Raw genomic sequence first — 23,221 nt, 5'->3', positions numbered from 1 at the left:
GAAGAAAGCAGCCAAAACCCAAATCATGCATCAGAGAATACTCTGACCATGTTGATTCCCCAGGTTGGTTAGATTTCTGTAAAAGTGTTAAGATTTCATTTCAGTCTTTCAATTCTCAGACATACAGATTTGTCATCATGCTCGGACTAGTAAAACCTCTTCTAAAAGCGTGTTTTGTTTGAAGGACTAAGGAGCAGGAACAGATGGGATAGGCTGTAAAAGTAGACTCCTGTTTGGCAAAGGACAGAAATTACTCCAGAGAACCATCATCCCCCAAACTGCATCCTGCTTCTAAAGGCCATTCCGCTTCTTGTTGGCAGGAACGGAAAGTAAGGGGTTGCATAAGAGCCCAGAGCTCTGTCACACCCGGATTTTTACGATCTTACCTTAACCTGTGTTGTTTGACTGCGAGCTTCTAGAGTGTGTACCACAGGGGATTCTTGCTGTCCTGTACTTCTGCTAGTCCATACAACTCTTCTGTATGAATAAGGGAAAAAATACTCCTTTCTCTAGTTACTTTACTGCCATCTGTTGGAAAATTATTGTAATAAAAATGCAGATCTATAATGACTATGATATGAATGATGCTTCCCTCCAGAGTTGTTCAGATTACAGCCTGCTCAGCTGTATATGGTAACCCTGGGACCACCCCAGGAGTCTACTAGTCACTGAGTGGGCTGAGAAAATCAGTGTTTGAATAAATCTCAGTTCTTGAGTGGTACACCAGTGTCTTGGGAAACCAGATTCTGTGCTAAGGATTGAAGCCTCAGAATCCCAGTTATTCAGATGAGCAAGCTGAGGCATAGAGAGATTAAATAATTGGCTCACGGTCAAAGGTCTGTTAGGTGGCTGAGCTGGCATTTATTTCAGCATAGGCAGTGAGATTCCAGAGCCTAGGTTCTAAACTTCTAAATGGCAGTGATATACTCCTCTTGCAAACCTCTATTAACCACACTGGGTGCAGCAGTCTCCAAGCCCTATTCCTGTGTTATCTGAGCACACTCTAGTGTAGACATCTGCTCCTGAGTTCTTTGGATGAGGCTACAGCTGTAGTCTTTTTTAGGTCTTGGCAAAGAAAGAGGGATTTGTCCTTTCTTTTGCCAGAACTTGAAGTAGGTGCTGCCCCTTCTTTACCAAGCCTATGGCTTTACTTCCCATCGTCCTCTCCATCCTTGAATTGCAGGATGATTAACCCAGACTGCTACCAGCTGTCCTTCGTCCAGTTTCTTACTCTAGTTAAGTTTCTTTCCCTTTGTGAAAGCTGTTAGAACTTTATCTCCAGGACTACCCCTCCTTCCTTTTCTGTCTGTTCCTTTCTTTAATCCCACCTCTTTTTGAACCCTTAATTGCTGTTCCCCCCTCCAACATCACCTCTCATTTTCACTCCAGATTTTTTTACCTACCATCCGATTTAGAAAGAAAGTGCCTCAGGGCAGGGTTTGCCTTGTTATGTTGTGAAGCAGTGTCTAAAGTGCTCCATAAATTAGCATCTGTGGAGGGTTTTGCACATACTAATTATTATTATTGAAATACAGAAATGCTTTCTGAACCGTGAGGAAGCATCCTATGACTGTAGTCTAATTGCCTGTACATGTTTTCTGAAAAAGAAAAAAAGCCTCAAGCCTCTCTTCCTGTCTTAGAGAGCCATCAGATCTCAGAACAGCAGCCAAAATCTCAGGACTCGTTCAGGGCTGTTGTTTCAAAGCTTTTCTTATTTATTCAGAGAACTGTGTTTGCACGATAGTAAAATAAGTTCTTGTTGGTCAGGAACAGGTCAAAATTTACCTGTGTGGACAATTTATGCTTTTTAGAAAGGTGGGAATGACCCTGGAACCACCTTTGGTTTCCTTTGGCCCAGAATCTGTTATTTCTTTACTGACATTTATGGTTAAAGCCAGCGGTAGTCATTTCTCAGGAGGTTTAATGTAAATTTCGTTTATATCATATTTATGTTGATGTTTAGTGCCAGAGTGAATCAGCATTTTTATTAGCATTTTATAATGCAAATGGAGAGGCTTTTAAGACTTGCTGAATTTTAATGTAGACATGTATGTCAGAAAGACCCCTTTATAGAACTATTGATCCCTTCCAATATATGGTTTGAGAACATACTTCGAAGTGTGGTTAGTGAGACAGTGTCTATCTAAATAACTTACTTTAAAAATCTTTACATTAGAACTTTTTGGCCTGGTTTTCCTGAACGTAGGATTTAGTAAGTATACTGTGATTAATAATTTAATGAATGTTCTCTCTTAAAAGAAATGCTGGTCAGAATAAATTGAATGATGTTAAAATTATCCATTGAAGTTACCTGTAAAGTCTTCAGTGGAAAATACTGGTGCTTTTTCAAAATAGTAGTGCTCGTTTATTAGTCATACAAGTGTCATTGTCTGATAAGAGTATAATAACAAGGCCTTACTGTATTATCCAAAGGTATATGGTCATAACTTATGCATTGGATTATGTTTAAGATAAAATCATGGGATTGCTTTTTATCCTCACCCCTTACATTTTGCTCTCTGCAGTAGTGTACTCCCCACCCTAAGACACAGACTCTTTAGGCCTAAGTGCTCTTTCCTATTTTCAGGCTTTTGATGATTAACTAATGAGCAGGTTGAATTGAAAAGCAAACCCAGCTCACTGTAGATTTTTAGATGATTAACTCACATTGGGGACTAGGTTGTATCCTTTCCAGAGTACTTAAGGGTATCCTACTGCTCTAGAAGCGGTGGACACTTTATGCCTTTAAAGATAAGACCCAGAGATTCGCTATCAATGTGCTGGGTCAAGTTACAGGTTTCAAGCTGCTCACGAGCTGAGGATCATCTCTTTTACTGGTCCTCAACTCTGTGTACGTTAGAGCATCCTGAGGAGCCTTTTTAGAAAGGTCGGCTGTTGAAGAGCTTTTTAAAGAAAAGCTCCAGCGCTCATGAATTAGATTACGGGCCATGCAGAAGACAAAGTGGGACCGCCTGACATTGTCATTGACTTTGAAGTCTTGGCCCTGTAATAAAACTGTGACAGAGCCACCTGCAGTACCTTCCACATTACTCATGTTGAGGAGAGACTGTGCTGTCAGTCGTGACAGAACTGTAGTGTCAGCCTGGTTACATGGTAAGAGGCACCCCCTACCCAAGCCAGGGCTTGTTCAGTTTATGTGTGGGGAAAGCTTTTCAGCTGAGGTTTTAATTATCCCTAGTAGACAGAGCAACTAAGCATTTTAAATTAAGCACTTATTAAATCGGTTTTCCATGATGATAGTGAGTTTTAATTTTTAGATAAAGTACAGAGAGCAGTCATCATTCCCTTTATAATTAGTTGAAGCAGAGGGGTAGGAAGAGGTGCAACTGTCATCCACATTTACTGGGAAACTGCAGTGCAGGGACCCGTTTATTAGGCGTTAGAAATACAAAGGTTCATTCTGTGCCTGTGAGAAATCTGTTATTTTTTAATTAAGGAGATTGTGTGTGTGTGTGTGTGACCCTTGAGACTGATTTGTATATTTGGTTTTTCTAAATGTGAAGCTTAATAAATACACTCTTGATTACCACTTCAACAAATATCCATGAGAAGCAAATAGCTAAGTCAAAGTATACTTTAATATGTATTTATATGTTAATATGAAATGTGTGTATATTGTTAATGGCTCCATGCAGGGTGGTGAGTTGAAGAGCTGTATCCAAATGAGTAGCACAGACAGAAAGTACGGCCTCACAGCAAATTGTGAGATTAAGTGAAACAGTTGATGTGAAATGCTTAGCACAGTGGTCAACACACAGTTAATGCTCAAAAACTCTTATTATCCAATATTATTGTTCCACCACTACTTTATGAATTCAGAGGTAAGTGTGCACTATGGGTTAGGGAGATCAGGGAAGAAGGAAGGCATAATTTAAGTAATACATATTTGCATCTGTTTTATTTAAAATATTTCTGGCGTAAGACTTGGGTTGGTTATAGCAAGTACTTTGGAAGGTGTAATATATGAATGCATATTAATGATATGGTCTCTTTTGTTTCAGGAACTTTATATTGCTGTAGGAATATCTGGAGCCATCCAGCATTTAGCTGGGATGAAAGACAGCAAGGTAACTACACAACAGTGATGATACTAAGAGGAAAAGTGTTCACATTTTAAAATTTAGGTTTCACTGGTATGCCTCCATGTAGTTACAGTGTGTGTAGTGGAACCGTTCACGTTAACACAAACCTAGGGATTGGAAGGTATATACACCACTGTGCCCTGCCTGAAGATGCACCATTGGTGGGAGAGGCCGTGTGTATCATGGAAAGAGATGTGAACCTGAATCCCGCTCCCCTGCAGACTTACCACCCGACATGTCTTGTTTGTACCTCAGTTCTTTGTCTGCCAAATGCACGTGTTGGAAGATCTCTTTCAGCTCTGACAATTTGTGGATGGAAAATAGGGGGTGAAAACAACTTGATGAGGTTCTGACTATCTAGTTTATGATGTACTGATACCTGGTTCTCTGTTTCACCCTAGTCCCCTAACGGTCCCACCGTCATACATCAGCAAGGCCCGTCTTCTTGGGTCATTACTAAATTGTGACTGACACATTTTGGATTGGAGCATCTCAGAACCTTAGTAATTGTCAAAAATGCAGCATATAGAGGAGCCACTTGATTTTAACTTGCTGCTTGGACTCTTATCTAGAAGTCCTGTGTGATGACTCTGTGAACATACATTTCAGAATATGACACATTAATTCATGCATAACAATGCACAGTTTGAATTATGAACTTAGTCTTTCATGAAGTCAGAGATGCCTCTGACACTCCTGCTTTTATTCATTCAGATGGAAGTTTGATAGAAAAGGTAATAAAACTTTTAATAGGTTTAACTTCTAACTTGAAAAGATGCATGCACTACCTCCTTGTAACCTCTAAATGAATTGGCCCAAAACCAGTCAGATTTCACAGTTGGATGGCAGGATTCTTCACTGAGCTCTGAAAGCAGCAGTGCCAGTGGGGAAAATGTTATTGCTGCATTAGAGGGTAAAGAAAAAAAAAACCAATAAACACCGGCAACCTTCAAAAATGTTTTTAGCTGGGCCTGTTCAGACGTATCTAGAATTTTGCTTCTCTCTCTGCCTGCCTAGAAGATCTTGGTAAAAGTTCTTGTTCATGGCATCAGGGCTGGATTGGAGGAGAAATGGACTAGATGGTATATGTCAAAGCAAAAAGGGAATAATTGAATTAAGGAGACCCGTGTTGGGGAATAATCTGTAAGAATAAACTTGAGCCAATAATTTGTCTGTCCATCCAGTCAACAAATATTTACTAAGTCTATGTACTTTGTACAGATGCTGGAGTTGCTTAAATGAAAACGACATAGTCCCTGTGATAACTCTTTTGTGGGAGACACACCAGTCTTAGATTGTAATTTTGGCTAAGTTCTAAAATGGAGGATTGGGACTTCCCTGGTGGTCCAGTAGTTAAGAATTTGCTTTCCAATGCAGCGGATGTGGGTTCGAGCCCTAGACAGGGAACTAAGATCCCATATGCTGCAGGGCAACGAAGCCCATGTGCCACAACTACAGAGCCGACCTGACGCAGCCGTAGATAGAGTGATTGGTTTAAGTCTGGTAGTTCAGTTCAGTCGCTCAGTTGTGTCAGACTCTTTGCAACCCCATAGACTGCAGCACGCCAGGCTCCCCTATCCATCACCAACTCCCAGAGCCTGCTCTGCATATAAACTGTATACCTATTAATAAGGTTGAATACAGCCTGTGCTTTAAAATGTCTATAAGGAAGAAGAGTATGAATTTATAAGAACATATTAAAAGAGCCCTAGAATACAAACAAGATTTTATCATAATTATTTACAGTTGATATTTCAAGAATATTCTTTCAGTAACCTGAGAATTCTGTAACTGACCAAAATCTTTTTTCTTAAATACTCTGGTGGTTCTTTGCCCACAATTACATGCTCTTTCTTTAAAAATAACTTTTATATAGTGGGATGAAAAAGCTTTCAGATGATTAAACTGTCAGATGTTTGACTAGGTGGCCTCCAGGAAATCATTAACCATCGTTAATTAAATAAATCTCTGCTAGTAGCTGTGAAGCAGGCTACTTATTCCCAGAAGAGAAAGACCACGATGCAAATCAATGCCTATGATTCAAAATGTTTGTCCTTGTGACTAGATTTGAGGTGTATATTGAAACCATGCTATATTATAGTCTTCGCCCACACTTTAATATATATGGCATGTTTCTCTGGATCAGTAGTTACCTGGACTGCAGTGTGTGCCAATTTCAGATATTCTGGAATATTCAGGCCTTGGGGCCCTTTTAGAGGAATTTACACATATATCATACAGACTATATTTTAAGTTAGACTGTATCAAAATACTTGAAAAAGGTGTTCTGCCTGTTTTCATATGATGGAGTAATAGGCAGGGAAGTACTTAATTTTACTTCCAAAGATTCAAAAATTATCATTTTTTAATTAAAATAACACCATATTAGAGTCAAAAGTCTAATGTTACTTTAATTGCAATGGTGTTAGAAGCATCTGTGGGGAATACCAAACTATTTGTAGTGTATAAAGAAATCTGTTATTAATAGAATAATTGTGTAAACATAACATGTTTTTTAGTGACAGTTTCTCTGTAATCTGTTACTGATCTGTCATTATAATCTTTTACATTTAAAGATTTTGTGGGAGTTAAGAGGAACTTGTAGTTTTTGTAGGAGACGTAGTACTTTGTTACATTTACTTGCTGCATACATAAGGACTTAAACTTTTTTGTTTTAAATATTCATCTTTACTTAATAGGCCAACTAGATAGTTAACTTTTCTATTCTCACAGTAGACCCAGGATAGTAATTTTAAAATGCTAAATGGAATGCAGTACATAGAGAATAAATAGTTTGAGCTTTAAAGCCTATGAGTTAGGGAATGGCTTTGTTACTTTTTAAAGTTGAAATCTAACATTTATAGTCACAAGTTTAAAACATATATATTGTTAATAGGTGGAAAAATACTGATCATTGTATAAGTGAAATAAGCTGAGAATTGACTCTAATAATATATATCTCATGATTTGACAAAGTTGACTTCTGTCTTGTTGAATAAAGCACACCAAATATAAACTGGATGAATGAACTTTTTATCTGTGGTTTTTATTCAGTATATCTAAAAATTTTCAATGACCTACAAAAATTTCCTGTTATATTTGGTTGGTTTGGTTTAAGTCAGGTTATTAATTTATATACAGAAAATTCAACATTTTTAGTATACTGCATTAAAACATTCTTCTGCATGGTAAAATGTACATAACATAAAGTTTACCATCTTAATTATTTTTAAGTGTAAAATTAGCTATGTACACACTGACAGTGGTATTAAATACATTCATAATGTTGTGCACCCATTATCACTATCCAATTCTACAACTCTTTTCATCTTTTAAAACTGAAACTCTATACACATTAAATGGTATTTTCCCAGTCTCCCACCTCATAGTCCATATACTTATAACCACAATTCTACCTTTTGTTTCTATGGTTTTGACTATTCTAAGTACATTTTAAGTGGAATCATCATTTGGTATTTGTCTTTTTGTGACTGGTTTATTTCACTTAGCATAATGTCCTCAAGATTCATCCATGTTGTAGCATATGTCAGAATTTTCTTCCTTTTTAGGCTAATAATATTCCATTATATGTGTATGTGTGTGTGTTTATACACACACACCACATTTTGCTTATCCATTCATCTATTGATGGACTCTTGAGTTGCTTCCAAGTTTTAGCATTTATGAATACTTTGCTATGAACACAGGTATACAAATATGTTTTCAAGGCCCTGTTTTCAGTCCTTTTGGGTATGTATCCAGAATTGGAATTGCTGGGTCACATGGTAATTTTATTTTTAATGTTTTGAGGGACTACTATGATGTTTTCCACAGCAGTTGTACCATTTTACATTCCCACCAACAGTGCACAGGGGTTTTAGTTTTCCACACTCTTTTCAGCACCGGTATGGTTTTTTTTGACAGTAGCCATCCTATTAGATCTGAGGTGGTATCTCATTGTAGTTTTGATTTGCGTTTCCTCAGTGATCAATGATGTTGAGCATTTTTTCATGTGCTTACTGGCCATTCGTATATCTTCTTTGGAGAAGTGGCTTGTAAAGCCATTTGCCCAATTTTTGAATTGGACAGTGTGGTTTTTTGTTGTTGAGTTTAGTAGTAATTTAGTAGGTTTTAAAAAATATATTCCATATATTAATTCTTTATCAGATATATGATTTGTAAGTATTTCCTCTCATTCTCTAGGTTACCTTTTTACTCTGTTGATAGTGCCTTTGCTGCTGCTAAGTCGCTTCAGTCGTGTCCGACTCTGTGCGACCCCATACATGGCAGCCCACCAGGCTCCCCCGTCCCTGGGATTCTCCAGGCAAGAACACTGGAGTGGGTTGCCATTTCCTTCTCCAATGCAGGAAAGTGAAAAGTGAAAGTGAAGTCGCTCAGTCGTGTCCGACTCTTCGCGACCCCATGGACTGCAGCCTACCAGGCTCCTCCACCCATGGGGTTTTCCAGGCCAGAGTACTGGAGTGGGGTGCCATATAGTGCCTTTAGAGCCACAAATTTTTTTAATTTCCATGAAGTTCAATTTGTCTGTTTTTTTGTTGTTGCCTATACCTTTCATGTCATATTCAAGAAATCATTGCCAAAACCATCATCATGCAGCTTTTGCTCTATGTTTTTCATCTGAGTGTTTTGTAACTTTAGGTCTAATGTTTAAATCTTTGATCTGTTATGGGTTAGTTTTTGTAAACGGTGTTAGGTAAGAGGCCAACTTCATTCATTTGTATGTAGATACCTGGTTTTCCCAATACCATTGTTGAAAAGGCTATCTTTTCTCCATTGTATGGTCTTGACACCCTTGTCAAAAATCATTTGACCATATATGTGAGGGTTTATTTCTGGGCTTCCTCTTCTGTTTCGTTGGTCTATAAGTCCCACTTGAGGTTTCTTGAGAGTCCATATGAATTTTAGGATGAGTTTTTCAGTTTCTGCAAAAGTCACTATAGGAACAGTTCTGATGGATATAGGATTATTGGTCGACAGTTTTTTTCTTTTACCACTTTGAATGTATCAGCTCACTGCCTTCTTGCTTCCAAAGTTGGTAATGTAAAATCTGCTGATAGTCTTGAGGATCCCTTGTGTGTAGCAAATCAATTCTCTCTGTTTTCAAGATTCTCTTTTTATCTTCAGCTTTTGAAACTTTGATTATGTGTCTTAGTGTGGAGTCTCTTTGAATTCATCTTACTTGAAGTTTGTTGAATTTCTTGGATGTTTCTATTCATGTCTGTAATCAAATTTGGGGAGTTGTCAGTCATTATCTCTTTAAATATTCTCTCTGCCCTCTTCTCTGTCTTCTCCTTCTGGGACCACCATAAGATATTTTGGTCCTCCTAATGGTGGTCCACAGGTCCCTTAGGCTGTGTTCACTTTTCTTAAATCTTTTTTCTTTCTGTTCTTCAAGCTTGAAAATTTCCATTGTCCTATCTTCCAATTTGCTGATTCATTCTCCTGCTTGATCGAATCTGCCTTTGGATCCCTCTAGTGAATTTTTCATTCACACTTTGTACTTCTTACCTTCAGAATTTCTTTGTGGTTTCTTTTTGAGTTTTCTCTTTATCACTATTTCCATTGCATTCACACATTGTTTTCTTGACCTTCTCCTCATCTCCTTTTAGTTTTTTTTTTTTTTTCAAACATCTTTAAGATGATTATGTTAAAGTCTTTGTCTAGTAGATATCCCAGTTTCTGTTTATATTTTTTTCCTTTGAGTGGGCCATACTGTTTTCTTTTTTTGCCTTGTGATTTTTATTTTGTTGAAAACTGGACATTTAAATCAATAATATAGTAGATTCTTCTATTTCCCCAGAGTATGCTGGGTTTTTTTTGTTTTTGTTACTGTTTTTGTTTATTGTTCTTTTTGATTGTTATACACTGTCTCTGTGCCAAGAGTTAACCTGAGGTATATAAACTTACAGGCTTCTGGAGTCTTTTCAGAGTCTGTGCCTTTCCCTAGGCATGTATGGTCACTTTGTAGTTTTCCTCTGATATGCATTTGCTTTTGAATGTCCTAGTCATTAATATCTGGCTACCACAGAGGGAAAATGCCACAGAGGGAAAATGAGAAAAATGAAGAGCACTAATCTTTTAAACCCCCTGGGAATAACTTTGACAGGTGGGGGAAAACAGTGGTTGAGGTACAACAGCAAGAGCCACCCTCGTCTTTGTTTGCACCTTTGTGATCAGGTGCAACACACTATGATCAAAGCAGAGATCCCCAGTATTTAGAGGACAAGGTTTCTTTTACCCACTCTGACTGCTATAAGCTGTATGCAGGCTGTTCCAGGAATATGTACACAGCTGCCTGCCACCAGGAATGAGAGATGGGGGTTTAGTAGCAGCTATTCTGCTAAGAGCTACAGTTTACCATTCAAGTCTTCCCCTGGAAGTTGCAAACCGTTAATAGATTCCAAAATTCCAAACTGGTTACATGAAAGATTCTGCGAGTTCAGTTGTTGTGTAGGTGGGGAGACAGTTTCTCAGTGTTTCCTACTTGGCCGTCTTCCCAGAATCCTCTCCGATTTGTTACTTATTTACAACATTTTTTCATAAGTTAAAAAAGAGCTTTTTAAAAATAATGATATAAAACCTTTTTTAAATATTGCAGTTGGCCTGTGGTAGGGATGAGAGATAATTTTTTGTTATGTTACTACCCAGAAACTTCTAAATTTACAATACCAGCACAAATTAAACTAATCTTATTTGGTAGACATTTTTAAGAATACAAATTTGTTGTTACGGAAGTTAGAATAGAACCATCAGTCTATGTGGTATGTTTTCTTTAAAAACTCTTTGCTTTTATTTCACAGACAATTGTGGCTATCAACAAAGACCCAGAAGCTCCAATTTTTCAAGTGGCAGATTATGGAATAGTTGCAGATCTATTTAAGGTAAGTTGGCCTTGAGAGTGATAGCTGTTATCTAGGTTGTCATCCAAGAACCTGCAGGAGTTGGTCAGGGAGGAAGCTGTTATAGGAAGACATTGTGTGAATGTGTATCTGTGTCTGTCTGTGTATGTATATATTAATGTATTTACACAATTTTGAACTACTTAAAGTGAAGAATTGTTCTGCTTAATATATGATGTTTTTATGGAGCATTATATTAATAACTTTCCCTTTAAGAAGTCCATATTGTCTTTAAACATCCATATGATTCTTGGCATCTCACGTACTGTTGGTACACAATATGAAATGACTCAAATAATTATAACCTAGAACCATATTTACCGTATACCTTAAAGAAATTCCCATCATGACCCCTCATTGAGAGATTTACTAGTGATGCTCTAGCTTTTCATGGGATGAGTGGGCTCTCAAGTCCACTTTATCGACTCAACAGGTATGCTCTGCTTGCTGTGTTTGAGAGTCAAAGGCCTTCCTAACAGTGACAGCCATAGGAAAGAACACTTATTTCTAACTCCTCACACTCTTAATTTTTTTGTATTCTTTTTGCCCTCCTACCACCCTTATGTTTGCCCTTTCAGTGAAAGAATTACTTCAGTGATATAGTTGAGCACCTGATACCCATTTGGCCACATTTAGAGGTCCTAGCTTATGCATGGGCTGGCCTCTTTTAGTCCCTCAGGGCCTGTCTACAAGTTTCTCGGTTACCTTGTGCAGAAATCACTTAGGCAGTGATTGAGGCTCTGAAAGTAGCATCCAACGCTAGGTTTACTAACCCGTCACATAGAACTATAATGAGCTGCTGTGGGCCTTTATGGAGAGGCTGCAGCCTGAGAACAGAACCAGGGGTGGTCTCCCCAGCAAGAGGATTGGCCCATTGCCATGGCTTCTCTAGCACTTGGATGATCCAGATGAACTCACGAGTGCACTTTGAGAGCACATCTGTATTTTGAAGTGTATGTTCATGCTCAGTGAAGAATGGGCCCTTCAGATGCTCAGCAGTTCCTTGATAGCGGCCCAGCCTGCCTGCTGAGACTGGAATGGGGCTGTTGCCCTGGGTCAGCAAAGGGCATTTTTCCACGTGGAAATCCCCGGGTAACCCCTGCCCACATGCAACCCAGAAGAGCCTCTATCTTGCATGGGGAAAATACAGCCCATCTTCTGTGGTCCTAGGTTTCTGTATCTGAAATGCAGGGTTTAGGTCAGTTGGCTGCTCCTGTGACCTGGCCCAGCTGTAGAAGAACTGTGACTGTAGTGGCAGTCATGTGACCAAGATATTCCAGTGGGAGGAAAAGTTACTATGAAAAAAATAAAATCTTTGTATTCCTGTGTAATAGTACCTTTGTCCAAGTAGAAAGCATTTAGTTCCAGTGAGATACAGATAAAGGGATAAAGACCTTTAAATTTAAAAATGAAATTAGTACTTGCTGAACCCCAGCCATGTCTCCTGTTGACATGTTTGCAAACAGACATCGAATGTAGTTGCCTTTTATTTTTCTTCAAGAGACTATTTTAATAAATTTGTAAGTAATTTTGTTTAAGGTATGTTTTTCTGTCTGCTTGTGTACTGTATTTTGCTGCCCACACGCTTGATAAAAAAACGAGGTGTTAAACAGTCAGACATTTGTGATGCTCACACTGTGGACACCTGCCCTGGGGCAGGAGCATCTCTGTAGCAGTGTTGGGTGCAGTAGTGTCCCACAAGTTGTGCCTCTTGCATCAAGGGCAGCTTCTGGGTGTAACATGAGAGGCGATGCCTGTGTCTGTTATGTGAGTCTATGCACACGTGTGTGTGCATGCTCAAAGAGATATTGAGAGTTCTAGGACACTGAGAGTGGAAAAGGACCTCAAAAATCATCCAGAAAGCTGATTTCCAACTTGAGATTCTCAAGCTATTTTTGGTGTGTTAAGAAGCACACTTTAAAAACTTTTTCTGAATTTCTTATTGAGATAACGTAGCTTTATAACAGTATATAAGTTTCATGTGTACAATGTTATATTTCTGCTTCTGTATACCCTACAGTGTGCTGACCACCAAAAATTTAGTCTTGCTCCATCACCATATAGTCGATCGCCTTTAGCTGCTGTGCCCTCCCCCCAGCCCTTTCTGCTCTCGTAGCCACTACTCCCCTCCCCTCAGCCCTTCCTGCTCTGGCAGCCACTACTCTGTTCTCTGATTCTGTGTGTTTGTTTTTATTTGGTGTGTTCATTTACTGTGTTTTGGGAGGGGGTGTCTTTTATACTGGAGAAGGAAATGGCAACCCACTCCAGTGTTCTTGCCTGGAGAATCCCAGGGATGGAGGAGCCTGGTGGGCTGCCGTCTATGGGGTCGCACAGAGTCGGACACGACTGAAGCGACTTGGCAGCAGCAGTCTTTTATATTCCACATGAATGAGATTGTCTTTCTCCTTCTGATTTATTTCACTTAGCATAATACCATCAATGCCCATTCATGTTGTCACACATGGCAAAATACTGTTCCATTGTATACATATAGACCACATCTTCTTTATCCATTCATCCATTGATGGCCACTTAGGTTGCTTCCATATTTTGGCTATTGTAAATACGCTGCAATGGACCTAAGAGTCCCATTATATCTTTTCAAGTTAGTATTTTTGTACTCTATGGATTAAAAACCCAAGAGTGGGAGAGCTGGTTCATGTGGTAGTTCTATTCTTAATTTTTCTGAGGAATCTCCATACTGATTTCCAAAGTGGCTGTGGCAGTCTACATTCCCACCAACAGTGCACCAGTGGTCCCTTTTTTCCACATCCTTACCACCAACACTTGCTATTTCTCGCCTTTATGATAACAGCCATTCTAACAGAAATGAGGTGACACCACATCGTGGTTTTCACTTGCAAGTCCCTAATAATGAATGATGCTGAACATCTTCTCATGTACCAGTTGCCTTTATGTCTTCTTTGGAAAAATGTCTGTTCACCTCTTCTGCCCCATTGTTTAATTGGAGCGTTTGTTTTGTTGTTGAGGCATATGAGTTCTTTACATATTTTGGATATTAACCCCTTATTGTATACATGATTTGCAGGAACCTTCTCTTGTTTCATAGATCGTCTTTCCATTTTGTTGATGATTTCCTTTGCCATGCAGAAGCTTTTTAACTTGCCATTTGTTTATTTTTGCTTTTGTTTGCCTGAGGAGACATATCTAGAAAGATGTTGCTAAGATTAATGTCAGAGAGCAAACTATCTGTGTTTTCTTCTAGGAGTTCTATGGTTTCAGGTCTTACATTCAAGTTTTTGATCCATTTTGAATTGATTTTGTGTGTCAAGTTTCATTTTTTTTGCCTGTGACTGTCCAGTTTTCCCAGCACCATTTATTGAAGAAATTGTTCTTTCTCCAGTGTATGTTCTTTGTTCTTTCATTGTAAATTAATTTTATTTCTGGGCTCTCTATTCTCTTCCATTTGTTTGTATATTTTTCTGCCAGTACCATGCTATTTTGACTGCTATGACTTTGTAATATAGTTTGAAATCAGAGAGTGTGGTACCTTCAGCTTTGTTCTTTTTTCTCAGGATTGCTTTGGCTTTGTGTGTGGGGAGGGGGGTCCTTTTATGGTTCCATGCAAATTATAGAATTTTTTGTTCTATTTCTGTGAAAAACGTCCTTGGGATTTTGATAGGGATTGCACACGAATCTGTAGATTGTTTTAGGCAATATCAACATTTTTAAAACGTTAATTTTTCCCATCTATGAGCATGGAATACCTTCATTTACTTATGTCTTCAGTTTCTGTCAACAATGTCTTACAAAACAAAACAATGTCTTAAGAGTCTGGTGTACAGGTCTTTCACTTCCTTAGTTAAATATATTCTTGGGCATTTTATTCTTTTTGTTGTGATTATAAATAGAATTGTTTTTTTTAATTTCTCTCTCTGCTGGTTCATTGGTAACATGTAGAAATGCAACAGATTTTTGTATGTTGATTTTGTGCCCTGCAACTTTGCTGTATTAATTTATTATGTCTAATAGTTTTTTTGGTGGCATCTTTAGAGTTTTCCATATGTCAAATTATGTCATCCACAAATTTTTAGTGACATTTTTACTTCTTCCTTTCTGATTTGGATGCCTTTTATGTCCTTTTCTTGCCTAATTGTTCTGGCTAGGACTTCCAATACTATTTTGAATAAGAGTGGTAAGAACAGGCATCCTTGCCTTGTTCCTGATTTTAGAAGGATAACTTTCACCAAGCTTTTCACCACAAAGTGTGATGTTAATGGGTTTGATGTGTATGACCTTTATCATGTTGAAGCACATTCTTTCCATATCCACTTTATTGAGAATTTTTTATCATAAATGGATGTTGAATCTTGTCAAATACTTTTTCTGAATCTACAGAGATGATCATATGTTTTTATCCTTCATTTTGCTAATGTTGTGTGTCACATTAACTGATTTGCAGGTGTTAAACCACTCTTGCAGTCATGGAATAAGTCCTACTTGATCATGGTGTGTGATCCTTCTTATGTATTGTTTGATTTGTTTTGCTAATAATTTTGTTGAGGATTTTTTCATCTATATTCATCAGAGATATTGGCCTCCAATTTTCTCTCTCTTTTTTTTTTATATTGTCTTTGTCTGGTTTTGGTATCAGGATGATGTTGGCCCCATAAAATGAGTTTGGAAATGTTCCCTCTTCAATTTTTTGGAGTAGTTTGAGAAGGGTGGATATTAAATCTTCTTTGAATGTTTAGTAGAATCACTTGTGAGGCTGTCTGGTTCTGAACTATTGTTTTCTGGGGAGCTTTGATTACTTTGAGCTTTTTAATTCAATCTCTATACTAGTGATTGGTCTATTCTTATTCTCCATGTTTTTATGATTTAGTCTTGAAAAGTCTGATTCTAAGAATTTGTCCATTTCTTCTAGGTTGTCCTATTTGTTGGTATATAGCTATTCATAATATTCTCTTATAAGCCTTTGTATTTCTGTGGTACCCATTGTTATTTATCCTCTTGTTTTATTTGTCAGAGCCTTCTTTCTTTTTTAGGTGAGTCTGACTAAAAGTTTGTCAGTTTTATTTATCTATTCAAAGCATTAGCTCTTAGTTTTGCTGATCTTCTCTATCATCTTTTTAGTCTCTATTTCATTCATTTCTGCTCTGATCTTTATTATTTCCTTCTTCTGCTGATTTTGGGCTTTGTCCTTTTATTTCTCCTTTGATTTTTTTCCATTGGCTCAATAGTTGTTCAGTGACATGTTGTTCATTCTCCATGTTTTTGTGGTTTTTCCAGCTTTCTCTTAGTTGATTTCTAGATTCTTACCATCGTTCTCAGTCTTGAGACTTGTTTTGTGTCCCAGCATACAGTCTCTCCTTGAGAAAAGTTCCATGTGCACTTGAGAAGAATGTGTGTTACATTCCTACATAGATACACATCCATCATATCAGGTCTAATGTTTCACTTAAGCCTGCTCTTTCCTTATTGACTCTAGATTATCTCTTGGTTGATGTAGGTGGAATCTCTTACTGTTGCTGTGTTGCTGCCATTTTTTCTGTATAGATCTGTTAATAGTTGTTTTACGTATTTTGATGCTCCTGTGTCAGGTGCGTATATATTAGTAAGTTGTATCTCCTTATGAATTGTCCCTTTTTCATTATATATTGTCCATTTTTGTCTTTTGTTAACTTTACTGTCTTGCAATCTTTTTGTCTGATATGAGCGTAGCCCTACTTGCTTTCTTTTGGCTGCCATTTGCTTGGAGTATCGTCTTCCAATCTTCGATCCCTTAAGTAGCCCACATTTGACTATTGGGAGACTACCTGGAGTAAGACATAACTTTTATTTGCCTTTGGCAAGAATTAAGGCATTGTCTATCTCATGCTGCTCAGAAGTTCTGAAGCACAGTTATATATGCCTTTGATTAATACAAAGTGGTGAGAAAGTTAATCAGTTTTAAAAATGCAGTCTTGGGGAAAACTAGTTAAGAAAATATGAAAAATTTTACTTGAGGTGCAGCCTCTCATTTATTACTGTATGAGTAACAACCAGGATGTGTTCTTCTTAAGTTGTCTGTGTCTCAGAGAGAGATGATTTAGGGAAGTTGCTGAGCAAGTTGTTGGCACAACTAAGAGAGATTCCTGCTCTGTTCTTTTTCTCATTACTGTCTTTCTAGCTCATCAGGTACCACAGCCGGTTGGTTCACCACCACTCCTGTACCTTAGATGAATTGCAGTAAATAGGACCACGTCTTTTACAGACTCTGGCAACCAAGGCAGAACTAAACAGAAATCAGATTGTTTTCTCAGTTGAAATCAGAATTAAGTGTAACACGGATGAGTATTATAGTATTAGATCGGTGCAGAAGTAATTGCTCTTTTGCATTGTTGAACTTTGCCCTTTGATATTGGAGTACATTCTCAATGTGGTTATGTTATACATCAATTTGATGCATATTTCTCACTTTATGTTTTTTGCTAATGACTTATCACTTGCTGTGTATCTTATATTTATTTAGATTAGGGAAATGATGTTAGACAAAAAGCAAATTTGAGCAGTTTTCTTATTCAAATTCAAAATGGGTCGTAAAGCAATGGAGACAACTTGCAACATCAACAATGCATTTGGCCCAGGAACTGCTCATGAACATACAGTGCGGTGGTGGTTCAAGACATTTTGCAAAGGAGAGGGGAGCCTTGAAGATGAGGAACACAGTGGCCCAGCCATCAGAAGTTGACAGTGACCAACTGAGAGCAATTACCAAAGCTGATCCTCTTACAACTACACGAGAAGTTGCCAAAAAATTCAGTGTTGACCATTCTGTGATCATTTGGCATTTGAAGCAAATTGCAAAGGTGAAGAAACTTGATAAGAGGGTGCCAAAGTGTTGTCTTCTCTTATCCTATGCAACATCAGTGAACTATTTCAATTAGATTGTGACATGCAATCAAGATTGGATTTTATACAAAAACTGGTGATGGCTGGTTGAACAGAGAAGAAGATCCAAAGCACTTCTCAAAGCCAAACTTGCACCAAGAAAAGGTCATGGTCACTGGTGGTCTGCTGCTGATCTGATCCACTACAGCTTTCTGAATCCTGGCAAAAATGTTACATCAGAGAAGTATGCTCAGCAAATTGATGAGAGGTATGGAAAACTGCAACTCCTGCCGCTGGCATTGATCAACAGAAAGGGCCCAGTTCTCATTGACAACACCTGACCAAACATCGCACAATCAGTGCTTCAAAAGTTGAACAAATTGGGCTGTGAAAGTTTGCCTCATCTGCCATTTTCACCCAACAGCTTGCCAACTGACTACCACTTCAAGCATCTTGACAACTTTTTGCAGGGAAAATGTTTCAACAGCCAGCAGGAGGCAGAAAATGCTTTCCAAGAGTTTGTCAGATCCCAAAGCATGGATTTTTATGCTACAGGAGCAAACAAACTTATTTCTCATTGGCAAAAATGTGTTGATTAAATGGTTCCTATTTTAATTAATAAAGATGTGTTTGAGCCTAGTTATAATTTAAAATTCATGGTCAAAAACTGCAATTACTTTTGCTCCAACCTAATAATTCTGACAGAAGAGCAGACAAGGTGGCATAGTGAAGACACTTCTCACTGGAGCTACCTTCTATCTTTAAAAATCAAAATTTTAAGGTATAACAGCTTAAAAAATATAATTATGCAAATTATGAATGAAAATTAATTATTATCTATTTGGGATTAAGATCTTAACATCATAAATCAAATAACAGCTATGTAAAAAGGACTTTTTTAGACCAAATTTTTGTTTAAAAATTTCAAACTGTATCACATATAACAAATATAGAAATAGCTATTGGACTAATAATTCCCTAAGGTATATCGCATCCACCAAATTTCATCATGTCTAGAGTAAAACTGTATATGCATAACGTTTTATTTTCTTTTATTTATTTTTTCACTTCGCTTTTCAACAGTCATATGAGTTAGAACAAATTTATTTTTTCTTCATATGACAGAAGTAACATGGTACAGTAATTGCAAGCTTCATTTCATATTCTGTCTTGGGCATATACTAATTAAATTATCTTAGCAAACTTACTTAATCTCTCTAAATATAAGCATTCTCATAAGTAATATAAATATTACCTTATAGTGAGATTTACTGCACTTAGTTTAGTCTGCGTTAAATATTCGCCTACCTGTTTGTATTGCTCCATGCAGGTACATAGTAGGTGCTTAATAAATGGTGAATCTCAGAATCAGAGTTATAGGACAGAGGGAACCACCTGACTGTAGTTTTGTTAATTTTTAAAGATATAATAACTTTACTGGGCTATAATTCACATATCATAAAATGTGTGCTTTTAAAAGGTACAGCTCAGTGTTGTTGTTTTGAGTATATTCACAGAGTTATGCATCCATCACTGCTAGACTAGGTCTAATTGTGTCTACTTGTGCTAACATTTTCCTCACACTGAGAAGAAACCCCATACCTATTCGCAGTCACTCCCTATTCACATTCTCCCCAGCCACTGGCAACAGCTAATCTCCTTTGTGTCTGTAGATTTGCCAGTCCTGGATATAGAATCATGTAATACATGGTCTTTTGTGGGTGGCTTCTTAACATAATGTTTTAAAGGTTCATTGTTGTAGCAGCACTTTATTCCTTTTTATTGCCAAGTAATAGCCATTGTATATATATGCCACAATTTGTTTATCCACTTATCCATTGATGAACTTTTGAGTTGTTTGCACTTTTGGCTGTTATAATTAATGCTGCCATGAGCATTCATGTATGAGTTTTTGTGCACTGTTCATCTTTTTTGGACACATATCTAGGAATGGAATTGCTTGTATACTTTTATAACTGTGTGTTTTACATTTTGAAGAACTGCCTACTATTTTACAAACTCATTGACCCATTTTACGTTCCTACCAAATAATACACAAGGGCCCCAATTTCTCCATACAGTTGCTAGCACTTGTTATTAGCTTTTACTGTAGCCATCCTAATGGTTGTGAAGTGGTATCTTGTTGTTTTGATTGACTCTTTTTTTTGGATGACAAATCATATTGAGCATTTTTTGTGTGTACTCTTTGGCCATTTGTGTGTCTTCTTTAGAGAAATGTTTATCCATGTTCTTTGTCCATTTTTTCATTGAATTGTTTGTTTTGTTGTTGTTGAGTTGTAAGATTTCTTCATATTTTCTGGATGTTAAACCCTTATGAGACCCTTAGTATGTTTTCTAAATACTTTCTCCCATTTTGTTGGTTGTCTTTTCACTTTCTTGATAATATCCTTTGATGACAAAAGTTTTACATTCTGATGAAGTCCAGCTCATCTGGTTTTTGTTGCTTATGTTTTGGATGTCATATCCAGGAATCTATCGTCATAACCCAAGGTCCTGATGATTTACCCCTACGTTTTCTTCTGAGTTTTATGTTGTTTAACTAGGTGTTTGATCCATCTTAAATTAATATTTGTGTATGGTATGAGGTGAGGGCATAGCATCATTCTTCTGCATGTGGATATCCAGTTGTCTGTCTCTGTTGGAGAGACTCTTGTGTCTGCATTGATTAGACTTGGCATAACTCCTATCTGTTTAAACCTTTTTCACCTCTCTCCAACATAGCCATTCACTACAGTCGTTCTAGTCCCTTTACTGTCTCTGGAACCTACAGTGTTTATCCGTTTGCCTCCTCATTTTTTGCCCAGAATCTTTTTTTCCTCCATGTTAAATGTTCTGATTTTTCCTAGTCCATACCAGACTCAACTTACGTCAGGATTCTTGAATTCAGAGCTTTTAATGCCATTCTCATCCTCTTACACTACAGTATAAGATGAGCAGGTTTCTAATCAAGTGGTTCTTAGGCCTCTGTCTCTTCCCTTCTTGTGGCCAGGAATCAGGCCTGATCCTCTCTATTTCCCATAGTGCTTATCCTGAGGAAATACTAAATAAATGAGTGAAACATAGTTGTGCTGTGCCTTATATCAGTACATGGTCCTTTTTGAGACATGAATTCACTGTCATCTGGTCTTACTGAGTAGGGAGCTGCCTCTGCAGTATCTAAAATAGAAAAAAAAAAAGAATTCATATCTTTCAGTGTGCTGAGGCCATTAGATACTCAGTAAACTGAGCTGGCATGTTGTTTTCCCTAACCAAGGCATTGTTTGGTATGCTTGGGAACAAAAATGATATGGAGCATGGAGAGAGAAAGACCCCTCAACCCTTTTGGGGGGAGTGCAGCAGGGGGACTTTCTGTAAGGTTTTTAAAAACTATGTTCTAAACCAAATTGATGTTTTATTTAAAAGAAGTTGGGCCCTAGCCCATTTTTCATGAAACATGTAGGTCCCACATGAGGCTCGTTTAGCATGTCATCTATGTGACTGGCAGAAGCTCATGGTCTCTCCACCGAGGAAACTGGGGGAAATGGTGCCAGCACTTAATGCTGCCCCTGAGCTAATGCCTGCTGGCTCCATGGTAAACACGGGCCTTTTAATAGGCTGGAGACAAAGTGACATTCGGAAGAAACAACATGTCGACAATTTCCTTAATAAATTTTGTACGAACACATTATTTCCACCTAATGGAAATGTAGCTCTCTTAAATAATTGAGAGGCTATATTCATCAGTGGCAAGTTCAGCTGGGATCTTTGTGAGCTAGGGCAGTCGACAACCCCTTGGAAGCTGAGTAATTGATATTTTACACGAGTGGCTAGGCTAGTTTTCAGGCAGGCCCTGTGTGCTCCTGCAGCCCCCACATGTAGCCCTCCTCTGTGACCCAGGCTGTCACAAAGCAGCTCCACACCGAAGCTCCGGTTGCAGCCACTGAACTGCCCAGGCCAGGGGTTAGTAATGAATCCTTTCTAAAGTGGGAGCCAGCTTGGTCAGTTTCCTTCACTGTGGTTTCTTGCTGTGTCTGCTGACCAGCCACTGCGTTAGCACAAGGCCTTGGTTTTAGTAAAGAGCAATGATGGGTGACGTCCAGCATGCAGCTCATTTTTATCTGCCAGAAGATGGTAACGTGCTGAGGAATAACAACTACAGTGTTTGTTAAGTGAATGATGAGTGAGTGAATAAACAAGTACTAGAGGAGGCTGACAGGAGTCGTGACTAAGCAAGAGACTGAAGGTAGGGCAGGACTGCAGTGAGGGAAGGAAGAGTGCCGGGGAACACAGAGGTCAAAACATACACTGTTCTCAACAGACAAGAGAATCGGACTTCCTGTTCTCAGGGGCGCCTTTCTGAGGTCTGGGGTTGTGTCACAAAGGCTTCCAGGCCATGAGTGGGCTTTTGGCTCTGCCAACCACTTGTCCCATGGATGGGGAGAGAGACTGGGAAAACAGGGAGTCCTTGGGAAGGCAGAGGGAGGGGGCACTTTGTACCTCCCGTACCTCCTGGTGATTCACGTTGTTGCTTTTGGCCTTTTTGTACTCCTTAGGGAGCTGTGACCTTATCACAAAGAAGACTCAAATTGTTTAATTATTATTATTTTGTTTTAATTGGCAGGTTGTTCCTGAAATGACTGAGCTATTGAAGAAGAAATGAGTCATGACCATGTCTTAGGACGAAAATTGTATCAAAGTATATTCGGCTGAAATCATAGAAATTCATGGCTAATATAACAATCATCGGAAAGTGTGGAGAGCTACATTTCATAATTTGAGGAAAATTTCTAACAGACACCAAATGCTTTTTTTATGGGGTTATTATTATTTCTTAATTATTTGTGGTTCTAAACAGTTATTTTTTTGAAATTTTATAGCTCTGTAATACATAATAAAGCCTTTCCATAACTTTAAAACTATTACCGAAATATGCCTATCTTTGTAAAGGAAGAGAGATAATTGAAAAAACAGGAGTGAAAATTATTATTTACTCTTGCTGGTGTTGTTCATGGATGGCTCTGTATTTTAGATAAAATTATAAACATGAATGTTCCCACCAGTCTAATCAACATAATCCAGTTGTTGAGACAAGGGAACTAGAGTGGTGAATTTAGAGTTAAAAAAGCATGGCCACAAAGTATGAATATTATCTTAAATATATTCCAGTCTCTAGAAAATCATAGCTAATGGGACAAAAGTGCACCAGCCTTAAACCTGAACCTGCTGAATGTATTTAGTTGACTTAAGTTGATTTAATTTTCCATTTCATTTTAAGATCTTGGCAGTTTACAGTTCTTGGTGTCTATAAATTAGAGGCAAGTGGAGAAGGGGCCACATTGAGACAGTATGGCCTCTTATGCTAAC

General features: G+C 38.0%; 1 protein-coding gene across 1 annotated transcript in view; it reads left to right on the top strand.

Annotated features, from left to right (window-relative positions):
- ETFA (electron transfer flavoprotein subunit alpha) overlaps nucleotides 1-22,776 on the top strand; it is a 69,657-nt gene extending 46,881 nt beyond the window's left edge. The window contains exons 10-12 of the mRNA XM_005891781.3: nucleotides 4,023-4,088; nucleotides 10,925-11,005; nucleotides 22,479-22,776. Of these exons, the coding sequence (XP_005891843.2) occupies nucleotides 4,023-4,088; nucleotides 10,925-11,005; nucleotides 22,479-22,517 (186 nt within the window). The 3' untranslated portion in view covers nucleotides 22,518-22,776. The remainder of the gene's footprint in view (nucleotides 1-4,022; nucleotides 4,089-10,924; nucleotides 11,006-22,478) is intronic.
- The last annotated feature ends 445 nt before the right edge of the window (nucleotides 22,777-23,221 follow it).

This window comes from Bos mutus, chromosome 21, assembly GCF_027580195.1.
Source record: "Bos mutus isolate GX-2022 chromosome 21, NWIPB_WYAK_1.1, whole genome shotgun sequence".
Taxonomy (NCBI): Eukaryota; Metazoa; Chordata; class Mammalia; order Artiodactyla; family Bovidae; genus Bos; species Bos mutus.
The sequence above is the reverse complement of the archived record's forward strand: the minus strand, read 5'-3'. Positions and strand labels throughout refer to the sequence as shown.